This window comes from Equus quagga, chromosome 11, assembly GCF_021613505.1.
Source record: "Equus quagga isolate Etosha38 chromosome 11, UCLA_HA_Equagga_1.0, whole genome shotgun sequence".
NCBI classification, from domain to species: Eukaryota; Metazoa; Chordata; class Mammalia; order Perissodactyla; family Equidae; genus Equus; species Equus quagga.
The window spans coordinates 46,123,017-46,145,551 of record NC_060277.1 but is presented as its reverse complement, the minus strand read 5'-3'; the positions used below and the strand labels follow the sequence as shown (position 1 = coordinate 46,145,551).

General features: G+C 36.6%; 1 protein-coding gene across 1 annotated transcript in view; it reads left to right on the top strand.

Moving 5' to 3' along the window:
• Positions 1-22,535, top strand: part of LOC124247763 (cytochrome b5 reductase 4) — an 83,971-nt gene that overhangs the window by 27,148 nt on the left and 34,288 nt on the right. Inside the window, exons 5-10 of the mRNA XM_046677415.1 lie at positions 3,916-3,945; positions 8,843-8,903; positions 9,962-10,019; positions 11,586-11,679; positions 13,749-13,781; positions 16,016-16,138. Coding sequence (XP_046533371.1) covers positions 3,916-3,945; positions 8,843-8,903; positions 9,962-10,019; positions 11,586-11,679; positions 13,749-13,781; positions 16,016-16,138 — 399 coding nt within the window. The remainder of the gene's footprint in view (positions 1-3,915; positions 3,946-8,842; positions 8,904-9,961; positions 10,020-11,585; positions 11,680-13,748; positions 13,782-16,015; positions 16,139-22,535) is intronic.

Here is a 22,535-nt window from a genome sequence, read left to right as displayed (position 1 = left end):
TTTACTAGTTGTTACAGCTAATTTACTAGAACAATGGAATCTAGAAAGCAATACAATAGTGTCTTGAACATGCTGAGAGAAAATAAATGACAACCTAAAATTCAGTAACAGGGATGAAATATAGTTAAGACTGTTCAAAAAAACAAAAAACAAAACCATGATACCAAATTCAGAAGGGTTGAGGAAACAGAGTTTCTGACTCAGTTCTAATTTTAAAGAACTAAACTGTTATGAGAATTCCTTCTCCTCTTCACACCCTGGTTCTGGGGAGCGTAAACACATTTCTTACCCAGAATGAGAGATGGGCTCTGAGATACTGTGTACTATTCATGAATTAATAGTTTCCTTTTTTTTTCCTCTGTTCCCGCCACTGCTGTCCTATTTCCTCTCACCTTTCCTCGTAGCCACGGGTATGCCTGGCCCCTGGTTCTCCTCATCAGAAGAGCATCATTTAAGCTGCTGAACAGATGGCACTTTGTCTGAAATCACACAGAAAGTTTCCTTTTTTAACACTGTCTAGCCCTGATACTGATTACTGAGGCAGCGTGATCTGTACAAAGAATGCAAGTTTCATAGAGACTGACATGGGTTCAAATCTCATCTCTGCCACTCAGAAACTGTTGGGTTTTTTGGCATTGGTTAACAGATTTGAGTGTTTTTTGAGGCACATTTCGAGACAATGTCATTGTGAGCATTAAATGAAGTAATGTTTGCTCACCACCTGGTGCATGAGAAGCAGCAGGTGGTGGGGACAGTGAAGTGGTTGTTGCTGTTGTGGCTGCCTTCGCCCCTCCACTGCTGCGATACTCAGGCTACTTTTCCTATTCCTTTTTGTATCCCTACAGTTATCAGGTGTAAACCAACATGTGCTCATGTATTTTACCACGAAAGATGGTTCTGTTTCTGTGAAAAATAAAGTAGTAGTATTATTGACACGGCATGTGAGAGTGATGTTGTGAATCTGTTTCATTCTAAGGCCTTTTTGGATTGTAAGTGTTTTGCTGGGGTGAGGCCAGTAGGAGCTAGTGACGTGAGACAACTTGCAAGGCATTAAGAAGCAAAGACAAGAATTTTACAGATCAGGAAAGCGTGGATTGCAAGTAAATGGATCGGGTTTTCATAACGGGGACTTAGCATCTAGCAAGATATAGTCTTTAACTCTTGACCAGAGCAAATAGACCATGTAAAAGGGACAGAGTAATGCATCACAGCTAAGGAGTGTTGGTGATAATTAAGATGAAGTGTTGTTTTAACACTACCACTTAGGTCTTTCATCTGTAGGCTGGGACGATCATTGAACTCTGCCTGCCTGAGTCTTATTGACAGAGACTATTAGATGGGGTAACCATGTAATAGTCCAAACTGGGGCAGTCTTGAGAATGAAAGGGGGCTCTATTAGTAAATATGCTGGCATATCAGAGGGTAAACTGTCACTCCCTGACAAGCTAGGGAATGTGTTCCCTCTACAAGTAGAACTTCTAGATGAAATGGGAACAAAGGATGAAAACAGAGATGAAGTGGGAACAGTAGGTGGAAAGAGACTGTTGCTGACATGAGGCTTTGAGGGGTGGGGGGACAGTGGCTATACTGAAGAGGAATTTTATACATGGGCATCTTTCAATACGAGATCCCTGACACCATCCTTTGTGGGGTGACCTGCCAGACCCCAATGCAGGGGGTACCCAGAATTGGCATTTTGTGGGCATCTTCACAACTGTGGGGTTCTAAGAGGATAGTTTTCAACTTATCTGGTGGTTTCTAGTGTGGCAGTGGTGAAATGCGTGAGTGTCTAGGAAGAATAGAAAAGCTAACAGCCTCAGAATATAAAACATAATATTAGTGGATCCTTATCAAGCAAAGAGTCAGTATTTTTTTTCTAATCCTTTGTTTAAAAAGTATTATAGTTTGTATTGTGCTTTAGAAAGAGATCGATAATGAATAAAAGGAGAAACTTTACTTAAAAAGGTAAGCTTCAGTTACTGATTATTTATTTATGTAGAACACTTCGTTCTCTGGCAAAGATGAAAAAATGTTCTTACTTTTTGCCCTTACTCGTCCTTTGCCGTCATCGTTGTAGCCACTAGCCACATGTGACTATTGAGCACTGGAAATGTGTCTAGTCCAAATTGAGACATGCTACAAGTGTAAAATACTGTGTTTCAAGACTCAGTTTAAAAAAAAAAGAATGTAAAATAACTCATAATTTTTACAGTGATTATATGTTGAAATGATGATATTCTCTATATATTGTGTTAAGTAAAAACATATTATTAAAATTCTCTTCCTACTGGTACTTCTTGTACTAAAAAAAAGCACTCAGGGAAGAAAATTACTAACTTAGTAGGATCCAGAAAGTTGTGACAGATTCAAATCAATTCACATCAGGCAGGAAGTAAATCATATGAGATAATATATATATTTCTCTAGAAATAAATTACTTGGGGCAATTTTTCAAAATCTGTGAGCCTCTTAGATAAAAACAAATTGTTTTGCATGACAAATGAGATTCATCAAACTGCCAGCTGTGTGGTACACTGAGATAGATTTAATTTACTTGTGTTACCATGAGTTTGCTATTTGTTCTAAGATAAAAAATAATCACGACTGCAGTAGCAAAGACAGATGAAACTGACAGGATGAAAGTAAATGACCACGTGGGGACATCAGTGACCCCTTGCAAACTGTCATGACTGGATTTCTGTCTGGCATTTGATAAACAAAGGTCACTTTGAGGTATAACTTAAATGGTTTTTGGGTCCTTTGTCTTTTCAGGAAGTATTAACTCTAGCACTGGCATAGTGAGAAGCAGGATGCTAAGTTTCAGAGGAGATAAAGTCTCATCTTGGCTTTGCTGCTGAAGGGCTGTAAATTTCATTCAGGTCTTTACCTTCTGACTTTCAGTCTTAAATAGGGGACAGATGATAATTTGCTATATCTTAAGATCCTTTTCAGCTATGAAACTATTTTGGTAAACTGGGGAAAATAAACAAAAAGGATGGTCATCGGGCCTCTTGGATCAAGATTATTTTATGATAGGTGAGTGAAGTGGAGGTAATAATGGAATCTCTGGTTGATTGAAAATCAGAAAATAAAAATTTGAAAGCTTTGATTTAAGTACTTTGGTTTCTTTTTCTATAAAACAAGGTGATGTCACCTTAACAAAAGTGATGTCTATCACTTTACTACTTGGATATTTTGCGTTAGCTTGTCATTTTATTTATTAGGTTTTTTTAGCTGTGACAACTTGCTGAGGGTTTTATTTTGACCAAATGGTGTACTGCTTGTGGTGATCAAGAGATAATGTGGATTTGTGAGTTGGCTGCCATCCTGAAAGAAATGCCTGTTAAATTTTTTCTGGATTGAAACACTAATAATTGCTTTGTATATACAAGTGAAAGTTGTAACATATTTTCAGCACTTCGGCCATTTAAATTTGGAGTAACAATAATCCTTTTAAGTACTGACCTAGAGAAAAGAGAAAGTTAATAAGGTGTCTTTCTTTGGGGTTTTAACATGTATGTCTCATTTATAAAGTATAATCTAATAAATTCTGGATAATTGTGACTAGTTTGGAATTTGATAATTTAGAATATGATAACTTGGACAAAACTTGGTCTTTCCTATTCTTTCTAAAGAAATTAACCAAGATACTAGAAAAAAATGTTCAAAGAAGTAGGAAAAAGCCCAGTGAAGTGGGAGACAAACACCTGGAGAAATAGCCTGACAGTCTTCAAAGATGAAAGTTACTTATTTGAAGCATAAGCTATCTACTTATTAGCCTTGTTTCTCTCCTCAGGCCTTAGAAGAAAGCCCTTCAAGAACAGGGCTGTAATCTTTCAATCAGTAATATTAACTGATATTCTCTTTGATGTTATGGTATTCCTATCTAACTTTTTTTTTTAAATCACTGTACAGACTATCATGAAGAAAAGAAAGTCTTAAATGGTAAGTCCTATAAATTTATAGTAAAAAATGAATCATATTCACATGATTATGTGTAATATTTCTTCATAGAATTAGGGTATTAGATTTTTTTAGTACAAGAGATGTCTTTACTTGTCTAAACTTAGAGGATTTGAGAGCGCTTTACAGATCCCTTATTCCAGCCATTACTCTTGCAGTGGTCCCTTCTGTAGCATCCCTGAACGTGTGTTCATCTGCCCTCAGCTTGAACAGCTGTACTGAGTAGGAGTTCCACCCTCAGAAGCGAGACTGAACCAGTCACCTCCTGTTTGCATACAGGTGCTCTTCTCTGGGCTCAGCGCCTCTGGCTTCTTCAGCCATTCAGTGTGACTTGAAATTGTGACTAACACTTCCCCTACCTCCCAAGAAAGTTTGATGTGGTGGTTAGTACTGACTTTTATGAAATACATGGGGCTACTCTGACTGAACTGTGTTATTAAGGTATGTTTAGAAATAGGTTTTTTTCCTCCCTGTTTCCAAAAGAAAGTTAGAGAAATTCAGCTAACAAGCTAGATTGCCAGATGAATTTTTTTTTTTACACTTTTTTTTTTTTTGATGAGGAAGATTGGTCCTGAACTAACATCTGTTGCCAATCTTTCCCTTTTTTTCCTTCACCCAAAGTCCCAGTACATAGTTGTATAATCTCCTAGCTGTAGGTCATTCTAGTTCTTCTATGTGGGATGCTGCCACAGCATGGCTTGATGAGCAGTGTGTAGATCCATGTCCAGGATCTGAACCAGCAAACCCCAGGCCACCGAAGCGGAGCATGCAAACTTAACCACTCGGCCACGGGGCTGGCTCCATATTTTCTTTTTTAACTAGAGAAAATAGTCTGTATGTATACTAATTTATGCAGTGTGTGGGGTTAATGCCTGGAGTTGTTTGTCTGATAGTATAACATTGCTTTACGTGAAGGACTGATCTTAGGCTTCATCTGATGATTGACTCTGATCTGATGATGCTAGACAAACAACCTTTGCTTAAAGGCTAATTACTGATGGACTGGGCATTTACTTCCCTGCCACATGTGGCTTCCAGAACCTTTACTTTCCTGTTGCCTTCCTTTGGATTGCACTGCATTTAACTATATCTCAGTTAAAGGTGGCCTTAAGAATGGAATATAACATTCCACAAGTGGCCTGGCCAGTACAGTTACCTTATGACCTTGGATCCTATAAGATTATAACATTTGTGTTTATATTTATTAGCTGCTTTTCATATTTGGCTCACTTCAGTCTGTGTCGTAAGGCTATATATTTGCACATGTGATCTGCTTGCCTTCTATGTCATTATTCAAACAGCTGTTTAAAATACTGAATGAGATAGACTGCAGCTATGCATTGCTAAACATCAGGGATATGTTCTGAGAAATGCATCATTAGGCGTTTTCATCCTTGTGTGAACTTCATAGAATGTACTGAAGGGGAACAGAATTTGCCACCCCAAAATGTGTCTCGTTTAACATGAGGATCATTTTAGGCTGATTATTTCTAAGAAGCAAAAGACTCAGAAAGTTTTTCTTGTTACCTGTCCCTTAACTGCCTAAAAGAATTCAGATAAAATAACCTGTCTGAGGAAGTGAGCGGTCACCTAGACTAACATGACCTAGGTGGTGGATAGGAACCTAGAAAAGCCTGTGTGTTGGGCTCCTTTCTGTGTTCTTCTGTTTCTCTGTGGCCAAACACTTGCTTTCCAAACATTTCCTCCTTTTCACCTACCTGTGAATTACCTGCCTTCCCTTGGAAGTCCCTGACTCTTGCCACCCCCAACATCTTCTTTTATCTTTAGCCCACGAAAGTCTTTAAGAGAGCTTTGACCAATTACTTGATTTTCCTGGGTTTCTCCCATGTATAGATTTATTAAACTTTTGTTCATTTTTCTCCTGTTAATCTGTCTCATGTCAATTTAATTCTTAGACCAGTCAGAAGGACCTAACAGGGCAGAGGAAGATTTCTCCCTTTCTTACAGTACTGATATAAACCTAGATGGTATAGCCTCCTACACTCCTAGGCTGTATGGTACTGATCTTATGGGACCTCCATTGTATATGTGGTCTGTCATTGACCGAAATGTCTTTCTGTGACACATGACTGACTGTACTGTAGTGTTCCACTAGAGACTCAATCCCTTCTAATTGACCTCAGTCCATCAATCAGCACTTTTGGGGAGGAGAATGTTCATTCAGTCCACCTAACTTTAATTAATTATTTTATTCCTTCAACTTTTCCAGAAGGATATTATATGTAAGGGGTTTTGTTTTGTTTTGTTTGGCAAGTGTTGAAATCAAGACACGTTCCACAGCCTATGACATCATTCTGTTCTAGTAAGTTATGCTTGCGTGATACTATGTAGTTCTTTAGAATGTTTGCAAATTGTCTCATTTGGTCTCTCGTGAGATTGCAGGGCGATTTCATTACCAGTTTGAATTTGAGGAAGAGGAAACTTTTTTTTTTATAAGATCACAGTGCTGACCCTGAGCTCAAATCCAGATTTCCTCGTCCTAATCAGGTCATATAAGATCAAAATTAACTAATGATTTATGAATTTTGTTGATAGCATTTTCTTATAGAAAGTCAGATTATGATGCATTTATTTTTTATTTATATATCTAAGGGACCTCCAAAAGGTAAATGACATTAATCTCTTAATAAAATATTATTGAGTGCTTCTCTATTTAGTAAGGTTACCTTTTATTTTTTATGAAATTAGAGAAAAATTACATTTTAATTATTGTAGTCTTGTTGTCATACCCATAGTTGTGTAGTAGAGCGTTCTTCCTAGTGTTCACTGCTAGTTAGTTCATAACTGTGGCTTTGGTCTGTCACCTCTCTGAGACTCCCTTTGTTTATGTGAAAATGACTGTGTTCTGCAGAGTTACATGGAAAAGAGAATCTGAGTAAGGCCTGAGCTCAGGGCTCACGATCAGCCTTATCCAGAAAGATGCGGCTATTTGACATCTTGTGTTTGCACTTAAGCTTGGGTTTAAACAGAAGATTCTGTGGCTAGAAAGAATCCTGAAACCCTCTGAACTAGCTTCTCTCAAAGGTGCCTCCCAGCTCTAACTTTATGTAATTACTGTGACTATATATAATTTGAGAATTCCAAGACTTAGCAGAAACTAAACATTAATTTTTTCTTGCACAGTTTGAGAAATCCAAGTATAATTAATGGAGTAACTTTCAAAAGTCTTTTAGCAGCTATACTCTTTTTTTCCAAACGAAAGCTTACAGATGCAAACAATACACTCCTGTTGTGGGAGGAAAATACTTAATGTTGACAGAATCTCCAGAGTTCTTCCATGTCTCAGAGATTTCTAAAACAATTTGAAAACCACAGCTTTAGAGGGCTTTTAAAATGCTATGTTGATGCATCCCCACAAGAATGACTAAGATGGGAAAAGAACACCATGTGTGAATGAGGTGGTGGCGCAACTGGAACTCGCAGACCCTTCTGGTAAAAAGTGTAAATTGGCACAACCACTTTAGAAATCTGTTTAGCAGTATGTACTAAAGCTAAACATAGACACACCCTACATACCTACCAGAAATTTGGATATGTCTGCTTTAAGAATGTATATATACATATACAAGAATTTTTTTTTTTTGAAGAAGGTTAGTCCTGAGCTAACATCTGCCGCCAATCCTCCTCTTTCTTCTGAGGAAGACTGGTCCTCTACTTTATATGTGGGATGCCTGCCACAGCATGGCTTGACAGGCAGTACGTAGGTCTGCACCCAGGATCTGAACCAGTGAACCCTGGGCTGCCGAAGCAGAATGTGCAGACTTAACTGCTGTGCCACCAGGCTGGCCCTACAGGAATATTTTTTTTTGAGGAGGAGGATTAGCCCTGAACTAACATCTGCTACCAATCCTCCTCTTGTTGCTGAGGAAAACTGGACCTGAGCTAACATCCGTGCCCATCTTCCTCTCCTTTATATGTGAGACGCCTGACACAGCATGGCTTGACAAGCGGTGCAGAGGTCTGCACCTGGGATCCGAACCAGCAAAATCCAGGCCACCGAAGTGGAACATGCGAACTTAACCACTGTGCCAGTGGGCTGGCCCCGCTACGAGAATATTTTTTAGTTTATTTTTTCATTATTTATTTATTGATTGATTTGAGAAAGATTAGCCCTGAGCCAATCCTCCTCTTTTTGCTGAGGAAGACTGGCCCTGAGCTAACATCCATGCCCTTCTTCCTCTACTTTATATATGGGACGTCTGCCACAGCATGGCTTGACAAGCGGTGTGTAGGTCTGCATCCAGGATCCAAACCGGGGAACCCCAGGCCGCCAACGCAGAATGTGTGAACTTAACTGACATGCCGCTGGGCCGGCCCCCCTACAAGAATATTTTTAACAGCACTATTTATAATAGCCAAAAACTGGAAACAACCCAAATGTCCATGAACAGGTGAATGAATAAATTTCAGTACAATTATACACTGTAATAATATTCAGTAGTAAAAAGGAACAAACTACGGATGCATTCAACAGCATGGATACAATCTCAGAAACCTCTAGGTTTGATTTATTGCTTACTATCAATCATGCTTATTTGACATAAGAACTATAATGTTCATCATGCACACAAAAAAGCCAGACTGAAAGAGAGCATATCTTATGATTCCATTTTTATAAAGGTCAAATACAGGCAAAAACTAATGATGTTAAAAGTTAGAGTACTGGTTACCCTTGGGGGAAGGGCGGTGATTGGGAGGGGGCACAAGGGGGTGCTGGCTACAAGGGTGTGTTTTACTCTATGAAAACTCATTGAGTAGTCATCTGTGGTTTGTGTCCTCTTATAATATTTTAATAAGTTTACTGAAAAGAAACATGCTCCATGGATGGACTGTAGCTGTTTTGTTTTTCTTTGTGAAGGCATGCTTCCCAAGAGCCAAGCGACAGATACACTTGCCAGAGAAGGTCCTAGTTCTCCAAGGTACGCGTTCTTGTTTTACTTTTTTAAAGCTAAATCAGATCTACGTCAAAACATACACATTTAAAACAATAAAACAGTTCTGGGTTTGATTTATTGCTTGCTGTGTTAATCATACTTTTTGACACGCAAGAACTGTAGTGTCTCATTTATCAGGCATTGTCGGAGAAGGAGCTGTTCTGTAAACATGAATTTTTAATGTAACTGAAGTTTGATCCATTTTAAACACCACAACTTTTAAAAACTAATCAAAAATTTTTTTGGATTATAAAATATGCATTCATGGTAGAAAACTTGGAAGATGTAGAGAAATACAAAAGAAAGTGATAAAATCAGTTGTAATCCATCAATCCTAGATATATACTCTTAATATTTTGTCTGTTCCACCCAGTTTGATTCATATAATACCAATACCTATTCCCATATTACTCTATTTTGATAATATTGGTGTTACAATATATTCTATGAGCAATTTCTTATGTCATAAATATTCTGCACTGGCACTTTTTGTCTACATTCCATCGTATGACCATACCATAATTTATTCAACAGCTTTTATGTAACATAAGGCTTAGTTTTACCCTAAGCTACTGTTGATCCATCAAACAACCTTGATGAATTAATTTCTTGAGTAATGGTATATTTGTGACAGGGAGGACCAAAAGGTCATACGCATGTGATTTCATAATGCTCCTTAAGAAAATATGTTGTATTGTATTACTGCTCTGATAAAAGAGAATTTTGGTAAGATGTGTAACCTTTATAAAAAGTATCTTGTCAAGGATATTGTTTGTATCCAAGTTGAAACACATGGAAATGTTTTAAATTTGGAAATAATTGCCAGTTATATAATGGTAAGACCACTGATTATTTAGAAAAATGTTTACCTAGAGAAGTATATTTCTCACTGTATATTTTAAGCCATATATTTAAAATCAGGTGTTTATTTTGTCATATTTGTATTTTAAACCACATATAAAGTCATACACTTACTGATTTAACGTATATTAATATATGTGGTTGTCGATATAATTATTCATTCTCTTTTTATTATTTTACAGCTATGACTGGTTCCAAACAGACTCCTTGGTCACCATTGTCATATATACTAAACAGAAGGTAAACATGTTTAAAATCAGAATAAAATGAGTAAATAATAAATGTTAGCCATGTGCAGATACTTTTCTAAGCACTCTTCTTGTGTTAACTGGTTTACTCACAGCAGCTCTGTAAGGTAGATCCTTTCGTTATCTGTATTTTACAGATGAGGTGACAAAGATTAAGTAGTTTACCCAAAGTCACACAGGAAGTGGCAGATCTAGTATTTTGAACCCAGGCAAGCTGGCTCCAGAGTGTGTGTCTTGACAACCATGCTATAGCGTCTTAGAAAAAAACTGGACCAGGAAGTACTTTATGTGCTTTTCTGTGATTTTTTTAAAAAGCATGGATAACAAAAGAGAGAATCCCAGTTAACGTCACCATAAGAACTAATTTCCTGCACGTACGTTGGAATTCGAGAGACAGGAGAGACTGTACTGCTGTGGCTTAGTATGTTTAAACCACTGTTGGGGTTAAGATGCCCTCTTGAAACTAAAATTAAGGAGTTAATTCATTTACCAAGTATGTATTGAACACCTACTTTATTTGCAGCACTATCTTAGATTTCAGGGATCTCACGATGGGCCAGATACATAGATACTTGGCCTTCATGGGGCTTACAGTCCAGCTGGGAAATCAGATAAATAAGCAGACAACTTAGAACATCTCCAACTGGCAAGGTCCCCACACTTGAGGAAGCATATAGATTCAAAGACAAGTTCTGCAGCTAGGAATTTCTGAGAATGCATGCCACTCCTGTAGTAGCAGAACCACATCTGAGCTGCAGAGTCTCTTTGACTGTTACAGCGTGGTTTGTTCATTCTGCAGGAGTGAGCAGCCTCTGCCTGATACAGCCCCGAGGGCCAGAGGCACGGTTTGTCCCGCCTTCCACTCTCTCTTGCTATTGGCTCCTCATCATGCAGTCCAAAACCAAGAGGGCAGGGCCTAGGGAGGTTGGGTCTACTCCCGTTGGTAATATCAGTGAAGCACAGAGGTTGGATGACTAAGGGAAGGGGGAAGGTTTCTATGTAGAATAATGTGTTCGGTATATGGTGTAAACGACAGGTACCAAAATAGCTTGTACCAAGGCTACGTAGAAATGAGAAACAGATGTTTTAGGATAAAATTTTAGATAAAAATTTGTTAGTGAATTTATTTTTTTATAAGCTGAGGTTGAGAGGTTGTGTAATTTGCCCAGCATCACACAGTTGTGGAAAGATTAAAATGAACACAAATATCTTGCCTTCTGGTCCAGTTCTAATGTTTTTTCCCAGATTATTTATTCAGCAAATGTTTATGAGCACTGCTAGGGCCAAGCAATATTCTAAAGACAGTCCCTTACTTAGAGCTTAGAGATAAAGTGAGTAAGGTAGATATTAAGCAGAAACAAATATATAATTAAAATGACAGTATGTGCTTTGAAAGAGAACTGGGTCGTATGAGAGAGAGAAAACAGTAATGTTTATGTAGCTCTTAGATTCTGTAAAGAACTGCCACGTGAACTTCCACTGATCACCTTAAAAGTAGAGTTTTAGAAGTTTGGGGAAAAATTTACTTTTTAATCTTTCTTTTTGCTTTCTGTTTAAGGATATCACTTTAGACTCAGTAATAGTCGATCATCAGGATGATTCCTTTAGAGCAGAAACAATTATCAAGGATTATTCATATCTTATAAATATTGGTAAGTATTCTTTATTAACGGAAACAACTCCAGTTTCCTTTAAGTATGGCAATAACTTGGTCTACAGTCGAGGTAAAATTTTATCTGCTATTGTCATTTTTTTTTTTTTTGAGGAAGATTAGCCCTGACCTAACTACCACCAATCCTCTTTTTGCTGAGGAACACTGGCCATGAGCTAACATTCATGCCCATCTTCCTCTGCTTTATGCATAGGACGCCTACCACAGCATGGCATTTGCCAAGCAGTGCCATGTCCGCACCCGGGATCTGAACCGGCGAACCCCGGGCGGCAGAGAAGCTGAACGTGCAAACTTAACCACTGTGCAACCGGGCCGGCCCATGCTTTTGTCATTTTTGATGAGTTTTTTCCTGTTATTTCTTTATACTAATGAAAGTGCCAGCAATGGCAGTACCGCCTCACCTTTCCCAAGCTCAAACAGTTAGATGCAGTCAGAGTCAATAATATGAAATATTTGTTGGCCTAGCTTTGTAAGCCCCTTTTCCTGGATACCTGCAGACAAATCTCCGGAGGCCTGTCTGTCCCATGCTCCCACTGAGCACCCGTCACAAGGTGCTAGTGGCCTGTTTCTAGTCAGCTCTGTCATGAGAAGGCAGAGGCAGCAACAAAGCAGCGTGGACTGCAAGGGTCTGTTGTGTCCCCAGCTGCCTGTCTCTTCACGGACAAAGACCAACCTTACACTTCATTTCTGTCTGTTTCGAGAGATTACAGATCTCTTGGAAGAAAGAAATCATGACTAAAATCTGGAATCAAAGATACCAGGTTCTTAATTGATTTCTCACCCATAGTGACTCTAGGATTTCACCCTTTTCTCCTTTTACAAAGATGAAGTTTTTCTAGTTAGAAGGTAGAAATGAAACAAACAGCAACACCATGAAAACCACATTTTAAGCATGCATTCTTATGTAAAGAACATTTCATTTACTTCTGCAAAACAGAGACTGAAATTCTCCAGACCTCAGTGAACTCAGGGCTCAGCTCTCTGTTTTACTATGTTAATGAAGGGCCTTTAGTCCTGAATCTGATCAGAGCTGATAAATGTTTCTTCTTTCTTGTTTTTCCCCATTCATTAGATTAACCAACCTCAAAACTTAAACCTGTCTTCTAGAAATATGTCCTATTTTTTGTTAGCATAAGAGCTAAGGTATATTGCCTCTTGTGGGAGAGTTTTAACCAAACACTCAAATGTCTAGAAAAGTATATATTATTCGCTAGCACTGTCATGATTTTTCTTAAGAAAGGTCTCTATGCCAGCATCTATTATGTTTCAAATACCTTGTGTCTAATTTTGCTCACACTGCAGCTAACTATATCTAGCACATGTATAAAAAAGAAACCAAAATTCCAGTCAAAAATATGAAACACTTGGTTGCTAATGTTGGATTGTAAGGACTAAAATAATGCAAACTTGCAAGTTCCAGATAACCATTAACACAGTGAATTTATAGCAGATGTTGGTAAAAATATTTCTTGCATCTCCCCCTTTTGGAATGTAAGTTCCATAAGGATAGGGTTTTTCCTTTTTCACTAACTGTTGTATCCATAACCCCTAGAAAGTGCATGGCACACGTGGATACTCAGTAATTTTTTTCTCAATAACTGAATTAATATTCAACTTTAGAAAACAATAAGAAGGGAAAAGCTGAGCCCCACGCCAGCCTGCCTCCCCTCCTGTACCTGTGTGTATACACACTGGGGCGTGCGGGCTTCAGGTGCTGCCGTTCTCCCTGCTCTGCTCCCTTCTTGGTTTGTAGGATAGTCAGATTAGACCCATACTTAGGACTAGTGTGGTGACCCCCTCGTGGGCAATTGTGTATTCTTTAATTAATAGAGAAATGGAAAAATTGAAGAAATGAGTATATATTTAAATAATTTGACTCTACATTTTGGTTGTGTACAGTTTCTTTTTTTTGGTCTCTCAGAATGTGTTTTACTTGTCTTGAGAGATTTGAAATGGTGCGTAAAAGAATCACTTAAATGATCTTATATGGTGTTCACAGACTGTATGAATTGAAGTTGGATTTTAACTAAATATGCTTTTTGTTCCCAGAGCTAAGCCACGCGGTTCAAGAAGATTTTTCTGGTAAGCTACCAAAAAATAATTATGTGTGTACATACACACACACACACACACACATACATACAGATGGGGAGAGAGAGAGAGAAAGTCAGCATTTGTCTTATTTTTCATATCTATATTTTCATTTTGCGAAACAAAGATGTGATGTTTTCTTTATAAACAAATACATTGTTTTTTTTTTAAAGATTGGCACCTGAGTTAACGTCTGTTGCCAGCCTTCTTTCTTTTCTTGTTTTCCTTCTTCTTCTCCCCGGAGACCCCCAGTACATAGCTGTATATTCTAGTTGTAGGTTCTTCTGGCTCCGCTATGTTGGACGCCGCCTCAGCATGGCCTGATGAGCGGTGCCGTGTCCGCGCCCAGGATCCAAACCGGCAAAACCCTGGGTTGCCGAAGCAGAGCACACGAACTTAACCACTCGTCCATGGGGCCGGCCCCTAAGTTTTAAACATATTCTTCTCTCTCTGGTTTCTGGATTTTTTCCCCATTTTTTCTTTCCCCTCATTCCTTTCATCTCTTTGTTCTTTCCTTTTCCTTAGGAAAAACTTCCTGTCTCCTTTCTATTCCTCCTCCTTCATCTCTGCTCTACTCCTGACATGCAGCTTGTGGAAATATAGTGGACCAGACAGATTTTTCTTAGTTGTATATATTCAAATGTTTAATGTTGACAGAACATATTAAATTATGAATATTGCTGCATATAAATACACAATGTGGATTTTACACAGCTATTTAACAACAGAAGACTCATCATAGAATGGTGGTTTCTTATTTTTCTTGTTTTTTATTTTTAGCTTTATGGAGATATAATTGACAAAATTATAATGTATTTAAAGTGTACAGGGTGATGATTTGATATATGTATACATTGTGAAGGGATTCCCACAATCGAGTTAACACATTCATCACCTCACAGTTAGCTTGGTTTTTTTGGTGAGAACATCTAAGCTCCACTGTCACAGCAGATTTCAGTTATACAATAAAGTATTATCAACTGTACTCACCATATTATACATTAGATCCTCAGACCCTATTCATCTTATAACTGAAAGTTTGTTCTCTTTTACCAACCTCTTGCAGTTTCTCCCACCGCGCCCCCAGCCCTTGGCAACCACCATTCTACTCTGTTTCCATAAGCTCAACATTTTTTTTTTTTTTAAGATTCTACATATAAGTGATACCACGTCTGTCTTGCTTATTTCTCTTCGTGTAATGCCCTCCAGGTTTATCCATGTTGTTGCAAATGGCAAGATTTCCTTTTTTTTAAGACTGAATAATATTCCATTACATATGTATGTGTATATTTTTAGTATATGTGGTTTCTTGTTTTAAAGTACTGTCGGAATACCTTACACTGGTTCTGTGCCTGCCTTTTTCTATATCCCATAGTAAGCTCTGTAAATTGTGTAAATTAAGCTGTTTACAACTAAGGACCATGTTTTTATGTTTTTTAAACTTCAAATTAGTGCTCATTTAATTGAATTCATTTGGCTAATCTATCTTAAAAAGTTGTTAAATTGTTACTGAATTATGTGTTTACAGTGAGGAAGAACAGATAGGAAGAACAGTTTCTAAAGATGAAATGTACTTCAGTCTTTAAAAGCACATTCAATCCATAAAATTTAATCAGTATATAAAGTCTGTATTTTATTATTATACCTATAATGTTCTACACTCTTTTAATTGTTGAAAAATAAAAAGATAATCTAAAAGGGTTTTAATTATTAAAGGTTCATGTGCACTTTATAGGAACTCATTTTCCAGAGGCTTTTTCTGTGTTTATTAGGCTCAGTATTGATCTACTGAATTCACTCCTAAGACCCACTCAGATCCCAACTAAGAAATGTTAGAAAAGTATAAATTAAATTTGCTTTTGTGGGTCCCTTCTGTGGCTAATTTTTGTATGTCACCCTCCTTTTTCTTTTTTTAAAGCTGTGTGGTAATTAGTTGCCATGGCTATATTTGAGCTTGTTTGAAAACTAGGAATACATATTAGTTTGCTCCTTGATAAATTCGTTTGAAAGAAGTTAATCTGAATTTAAAATAAAGCTAGATTTAACAGCATATATAAGGTATAAACAATTTTGATGAATACATACGCAAAATGTTATTTAACTTATTAATGATTAGTGTCATTCATATCAGATCGGGACATTTGGATTCTTTGAGAAAAGTAGGTTTTAAAATAAAATCTTAATTTAGTATCAATGAATACACATGGAATTTCTCTTCTTTTCAGTGCGTATTGTTGAGAATGTAGGGAAAATAGAGATTGTTCTAAAGAAAAAAGAGAATACTTCTTGGAAATGTCTTGGTCATCCCCTGGAGAATCATAATTCACTTGTTCCAAAGAAGGATGCAGGTATGCTGTGCTGTTATTGAGTTCTGTGTTCATGAAATTGTTGTGTTAGTGGCACAACTGTGCCAGAGTTTGGAAGGCCACTTTGGAGTGAGTCAAAGGGTCCTTGTTATCTCCCTCTAAAAAGTTGAAAAGTGACATTGTATCTGTTGTCCACTTTTTTTAATTGAGAGATAATTGACATATAACATTATATTATTTTCAGGTGTGTAACTTGATGATTTGGTATTTGTATGTGTTGTGAAATGATCACCACAATAAGTCTAGTTAATATCTGTCACCATACAGTTACCAAAAAAATTTTTTCTTGTGATGAGGACTTTTAAGATCTACTCTCTTAGCAACTTTCACATATGCATTACAGTATTATTAACTGTGGTCACCATAGAGTACATTACATCCCTGTGACTTACTTATTTTACAGCTGGAAGTATATAGCTTTTGACCCCCTTAACCCATTTCACCCACCTCCTACTTCTGGCAACCACCAATCTGTTCTCTGTATCTATGAGCTCAGTATATTTGTTTCTTTGTTTTTTAGATTCCACATATAAGTGAGATCATACAGTATTTGTCTTTCTCTAACTTATTTCACTTAGCATAATGCCCCCAAGGTCCACCTGTGTTGTTGCAAATGGCAAGATTCCATTCTTTTTAATGGCTGAATAGTATTCCACACATCTTCTTTATCCATTCATCCATCAGTGGACACTTAGGTTGTTTCTGTATCTTGGCTTTTGTCAATAATGCTGCAGCGAACATGGAGGTGCATATGTATTTTCAAATTAGTGTTTCATTTTCTTCGAATAAATACCCAGAAGTGGAATTGCTGGGTCTTATGGTAGTTCTATTTTTAATTTTTTGAGGAACTTCCATACTGTTTTCCATAGTGGGTGCACCAATTTACATTCCCACCAACAGTGCACATGGATTCCCTTTCCTCCAATACATGTCATTTTTTGTCTTTTTGATAATAGTCATTCTAACAGGTGTGAGGTGTATCTCATTGTGGTTTTGATTTGCATTTCCCTGATGCTTAGTGATGTTGAGCATCTTTTCAAATACCTGTTGGCCATCTGTATGTCTTCGGAAAAATGTCTACAGTCATGTGCCACATAATGACATGTTGGTCAATGATGGATGACATATTTGACGGTGGTCCCATAAGATTGGTACAATATAGCCTAAGTGTGTAATAGGCTATACCATACAGGTTTGTGTAAGTCTACTCTGTGATGTTCACACAGTGACAAAATTGCCTAATGACACATTTCTCAGAATATATCCCCATTGTTAAGAGACGAATGACTGTATTCAGATCTCTGCCCATTTTTGATCAGACTGGTTTTTTGCTATTAAGTTGTATGCTTTTAGAATCAGGTTCAAAAAATCGTTACCAAGACCAATGTCAAGGAGCTTATTACTGCCTGTGTTTTCTTCTAGGTGTTTTATGGTTTCAGGTCTTAGATTTAAGGCTTTAATCCATTTTGAGTTAATATTTGTGTATGGTGTTAGATAGAAGTCTAGTTTGATTCTTTTGTGTATGGCTGTTCAATTTTCCCAGCACCATTTATTGAATGGATTGTCTTTTCCTGATTGTATATTCTTGCCTTCTTTGTAATAAATTAATTCACCATATATACCTGGGTTTATTTCTGAGCCCTCTATTCTGTTCTATTGGTCTATGTGTCTGTTTTTGTGCTGATAGCATGCTATTTTGATTACTATAGCTTTGTAATATAGTTTGAAATCAGGGAGCATGATGCCTCCAGCTTTGTTCTTCTTTTTCAAGATTCCTTTGGCTATTTGGGGTCTTTCATGGTTCCATAGAAATTTTAGGGTTTTTGTTCTATTTCTGTGAAAAATATCACTGGAATTTTGATAGGGATTGCATTGAATCTGTAGATTGCTTTGGATAGTATAGACATTTTAACAATATTAATTCTTCCAATCCATGAGCATGGAACATCTTTCTATTTTTTTGTGTCTTTTTCAATTTCTTTCATCAGTGTCTTCTAGTTTTCAGCATACAGGTCTTTCATCTCATTGGTTAAATTTACTCCTAGGTATTTTATTCTTTTTGATGCAATTGTAAATGCAATTTTTTCTTAATTTCTCTTTCTGATAGTTTGTTATTGGTGTATAGAAATCCAACAGAATTTTTGTATGTTGATTTTGTATCATGCAGCTTTATTGAATTCATTTATTAGTTCTAACAGTTTTTTGGTAGCATCTTTATAGAGTTTTCTTATGTAATATCGTATTGTCTGCAAATAGTGACAGTTTTACTTCTTCCTTTCCAATTTGGATGCCTTTTATTTCTTTTTCTTGCTCTAATTGCTCTGCCTAGGATTTCCAATACTTTGCTGACTAAAAGTGGTGAGGGTGGACCTTCTTGTCTTGTTCCTCATCTTAGAGGAAAAGCTTTCAGCTTTTCACTGTTGAGTATGATGTTAATTATGGGCTTGTCACAGATGGCCTTTATTATATTGAGATATGTTCCCTCTGTGCTGAGTTTGTTGAGAGTTTTTATCATAAATGATGTTGAGTTTTGTCAAATGCTTTTTTTGCATCTATCGAGATGATCGTATGATTTTTATCCTTTATTTTGTTAATGTGGTGTGTCACATTGATTGATTTGCAGACTTTGAATCATTCTTGTATCCCCGGAATAAATCGCACTTGATCATTGTGTATGATCCTTTTAATGCACTGTTGAATTCAGTTTGCTAATATTTTGTTGAGGATTTTTGCATCTATGTTTGTAAGGGATATTAGCCTGTAATTTTCTTTTCTTGTGGTGTCCTTGTCTGGTTTTGGTATCGTGGTAATGTTGTCCTTGTAAAATGAGTTTGGAAGCATTCCCTCCTCTTCTGTTTTTTGGACTTTTGTTTTTTAGGAGGTTTTTGATTACTGATTCAATCTCCTTACTAGTAACTGGTCTATTCAGATTTTCTATTTCTTCATGATTCAGTATTAGAAGGTTGTATGTTTCTAGAAATTTATCCATTTCTTCTACATTATCCAGTTTATTGGTATATAGGTTTTCATAGTATTCTTTTATGATGCTTTGTATTTCTGTGGTATCAGTTATAACATCTCCTCTTTCATTGCTGATTTTATTTGAGCCCTCTTTTTTTCTGGTAAGTCTAGTAAAGATTTGTCAGTTTTATTTATCTTTTCAAAGAACCAGCTCTTAGTTTCATTGATCTTTTCAATGATCTCTTTTATTGTCTTTTTAGTCTTTATTTAATTTATTTCCCCTATCTTTATTATTTCCTTCCTTCTACAAACTTTGGGCTTCATTTGTTCTTCTTTTTCTAGTTCCTTGCGGTGTAAACTTAGGTTGTTTATTTAAAATTTTTTTTTTGAGGTAGGCATTTAGCACTGTGAACTTCCCTCTCAGAACGGCTTTTGCTGCATCCCATAAATTTTAATATATTGTATTTCCATTTTCATTTGTCTCAAGGTATTTTTTGATTTCTTCATTGATCCATTGGTTGTCAGTAGCATGTTGTTTAATCTCTATGTATTTGTGAATTTTCCACTTTTCTTCTTGTAATTGATTTCTTTTCACACCTTGTGGTCAGAAAAGATGCTTGATATGATTCAGTCTTTTAAAATGTATTAAGACTTGTTTTGTGGCCTAACATGTGATCTGTACTCAAGAATGTTTCATGTGCACTTGAGAAACATGTGTATTCTGCTGCTTTGGGGTAGAATGTTCTATATAGGTATGTCTGTTAAGTCCTTCTGGTCTAATATGTTGTCTAAGGCCAATGTTTCTTTATTGATTCTCTGTCTGGATGATCTATTCATTGATGTAAGTGATATATTAAAAGTCCCCCACTATTATTGTATTACTATCAATTTCTCCCTTTAGGTCTGTTAATATTTGCTTTATATATTTAGGTGCTCCCCTGTTGAGTGCATAAATATTCAGAAATGTTAAATGCTCTTGTTGGGTTCACCTCTTTGTCATTATGTAATGCCCTTCTTTGTCTCTGATTACAGTCTTTGTTTTAAAGTCTATTTTGTGTGATATAAATATAGCTACCCCAGCTTTCTTTTGGTTTCCATTTGCATGGAAAAATCTTTTTCTATCCCTTCACTTTCAGTCTGTGTGTGTCCTTACATCTGAAATGAGTCTCTTTTGGGTAGCATGTAGATGGTTCTTGGTTTTTTATCCATTCACTTGTCCTATGTCTTTGGATTAGTCCATTTACATTTAAAGTGATTATTGATAGTATGTACTTATTTTGTTATGTTTTCCTGGCTGTTTTGTAGTTCCTCTAGTTCCTTTCTTTTTCTTTTGCTGTCTTCCTTTGTAGTTTGATGATTTTCTTTAGTGATATGCTTAGATCCTTTTCTCATTATCTTTTGTGTATCTACTATGGATTTTTGCTTTGTGGTTACCATGAGGCTTATATATAACAGCCTATATTTGTAACTTAAATTGCAGCAATTTAAGGTGATGGCAACTTCAGTTTGGTCTCATTCTAACACTCTACATTTTTACCCCTCCGTTTTATGTTTTTTTATTTCACATTTTACACCTTTTTATCTTGTGTATGCCTTAACTAATTATTGAGGTTATAGTTATTTTTACCACTTTTGCCTTTAACCTTCCTACTAGCTTTATAAGTGATTAATCCACTACCTTTACTATATGTTTACCTTTACCAATGAAATTTATGCTTCCATATGTTTTCTTGTTACTAATTAGCATACTTTCTTTTCAGCTTAAAAAAGTCCCTTTAACATTTCTTGTAAGGCAGGTTTAGTGGTGATGAACTCCTTTAGCTTTTGCTTGTCTGTAAAACTGTTTTATTAATAGAGATTAAATTTCTGACTCTACTATCTAATGTTTAAGCAGAACAAAGTCATTAGGTAATGATAGCTGAATGAGGAAGCCCACTTGTGCTTAGACTATTGTCCAACCATTCTCTCCTATAGGTTCCTTTTTAAGAAAGGTTCAAAAAACAAGTTTAAGTTTATGCCTTGTATGCCCATCTCATACTTGTATATTAAAGAAGACGTTTATTGTTTTTCTGCTTACCTGAACCAGTTTCTCAGTTTACTCCCAAAGGATGTAATTCACTTCCTTTCTTCATTTTATTTCTTCTTTCATTTCCTTTCTTCCTTTATTTTTTTAAGCCTTTTATCTAAGTATAGCATATTTGCAGAAAAGAGTGCATATTATAAGTGTTCTATTGATAAATTTTCCCCTAGTGAACACCTTCTATATTTTCTCTCTGGATTTTGGTAGGATTTGCTCCTTGTTCCAAGTGTTTTTAAATTTCACAATTTGGTATGCCTTAGTATGGGTCTATTTTCATCCTTTGTGCTGGTTGTCCTTCCTGTGTGCTGTCTTTTCATTATGGAAACTTAGCACCTTCAAGTGTGGGAAATATTGATTTTCCTTCCCTTTATGGTCTGGTTTTGCTTTCTAGAAGTATTCTTATTTTAAACCTCCTTAACAGGTCCTCTAGTTAGCTTATCTTTTCTCTCATTTTCAGTTTTATCCTTTTGTTCTATTTTTGGGGGAGATTTCTTCAGCTGTGTCTTCCTACTCTTCTGTTGAGTTACTGATTTCTGCTATCATATTTTTAACCTCTAAGAACTATTTTGACTTCTGTTTCTTTGTTTTAGCATCTCATTCTCACTAGCTTCTCTTCTCTTTTTAAGTATTACTGATAACGTTTTAGAGTTTTCTTCTCCCTGTGTAACCTCTGTGTCCCCAAAGTTTGTTTTTTTGTTTTGGTCTGCCTTTCATATTAGATGCTTCCTTTGTATGTATGCTGATCCTTGACTGTCTGCTCATATTTCAGGGTGGAACTCAAAAAGCTGATTGGAAACTCTATGCATGTGGGTGTTACTTGTTGACAGTAATATTCACTATATGGCTGGATCATTTCCTTGGGAAAAGTTTAATGCCAGTATTTTGTTAGATCTCCAGAGTAAACAATCTCCTACCTTGCACTCAACATTTTAGAAATCATGTGGGGAAAGAAGGATGGGTGTCTGTAAAATTAATATCCTTTGCTTTTTTCCTAGTATACTATACTAGTTTGCTAGGGCTGCCATAAAAAGTGCCACAGACTAGGTGGTCTCACAGCAGAAATTTATTTTCTCACAGCTCTGGAAGCTAGAATTCTGAGATCATGGTGTTGGCAAGGTTGATTTCTTCTGAGGCCTCTCACCTTGGCTTGTAGATGGCCATCCTCACCTGGTCTTCCCTTTGTGTGTGTCTGTGTCTCTATTGCGTCTTCTTACGAGGACATCAGTCATAGTGGATTAGGGACCACATCGATGACCTCATTTCAACTTAATTACCTTTTAAATACCCTATCTCACATTCTGAGGTACTGGGGGTTACGACTTCAATGTAAAAATAGAG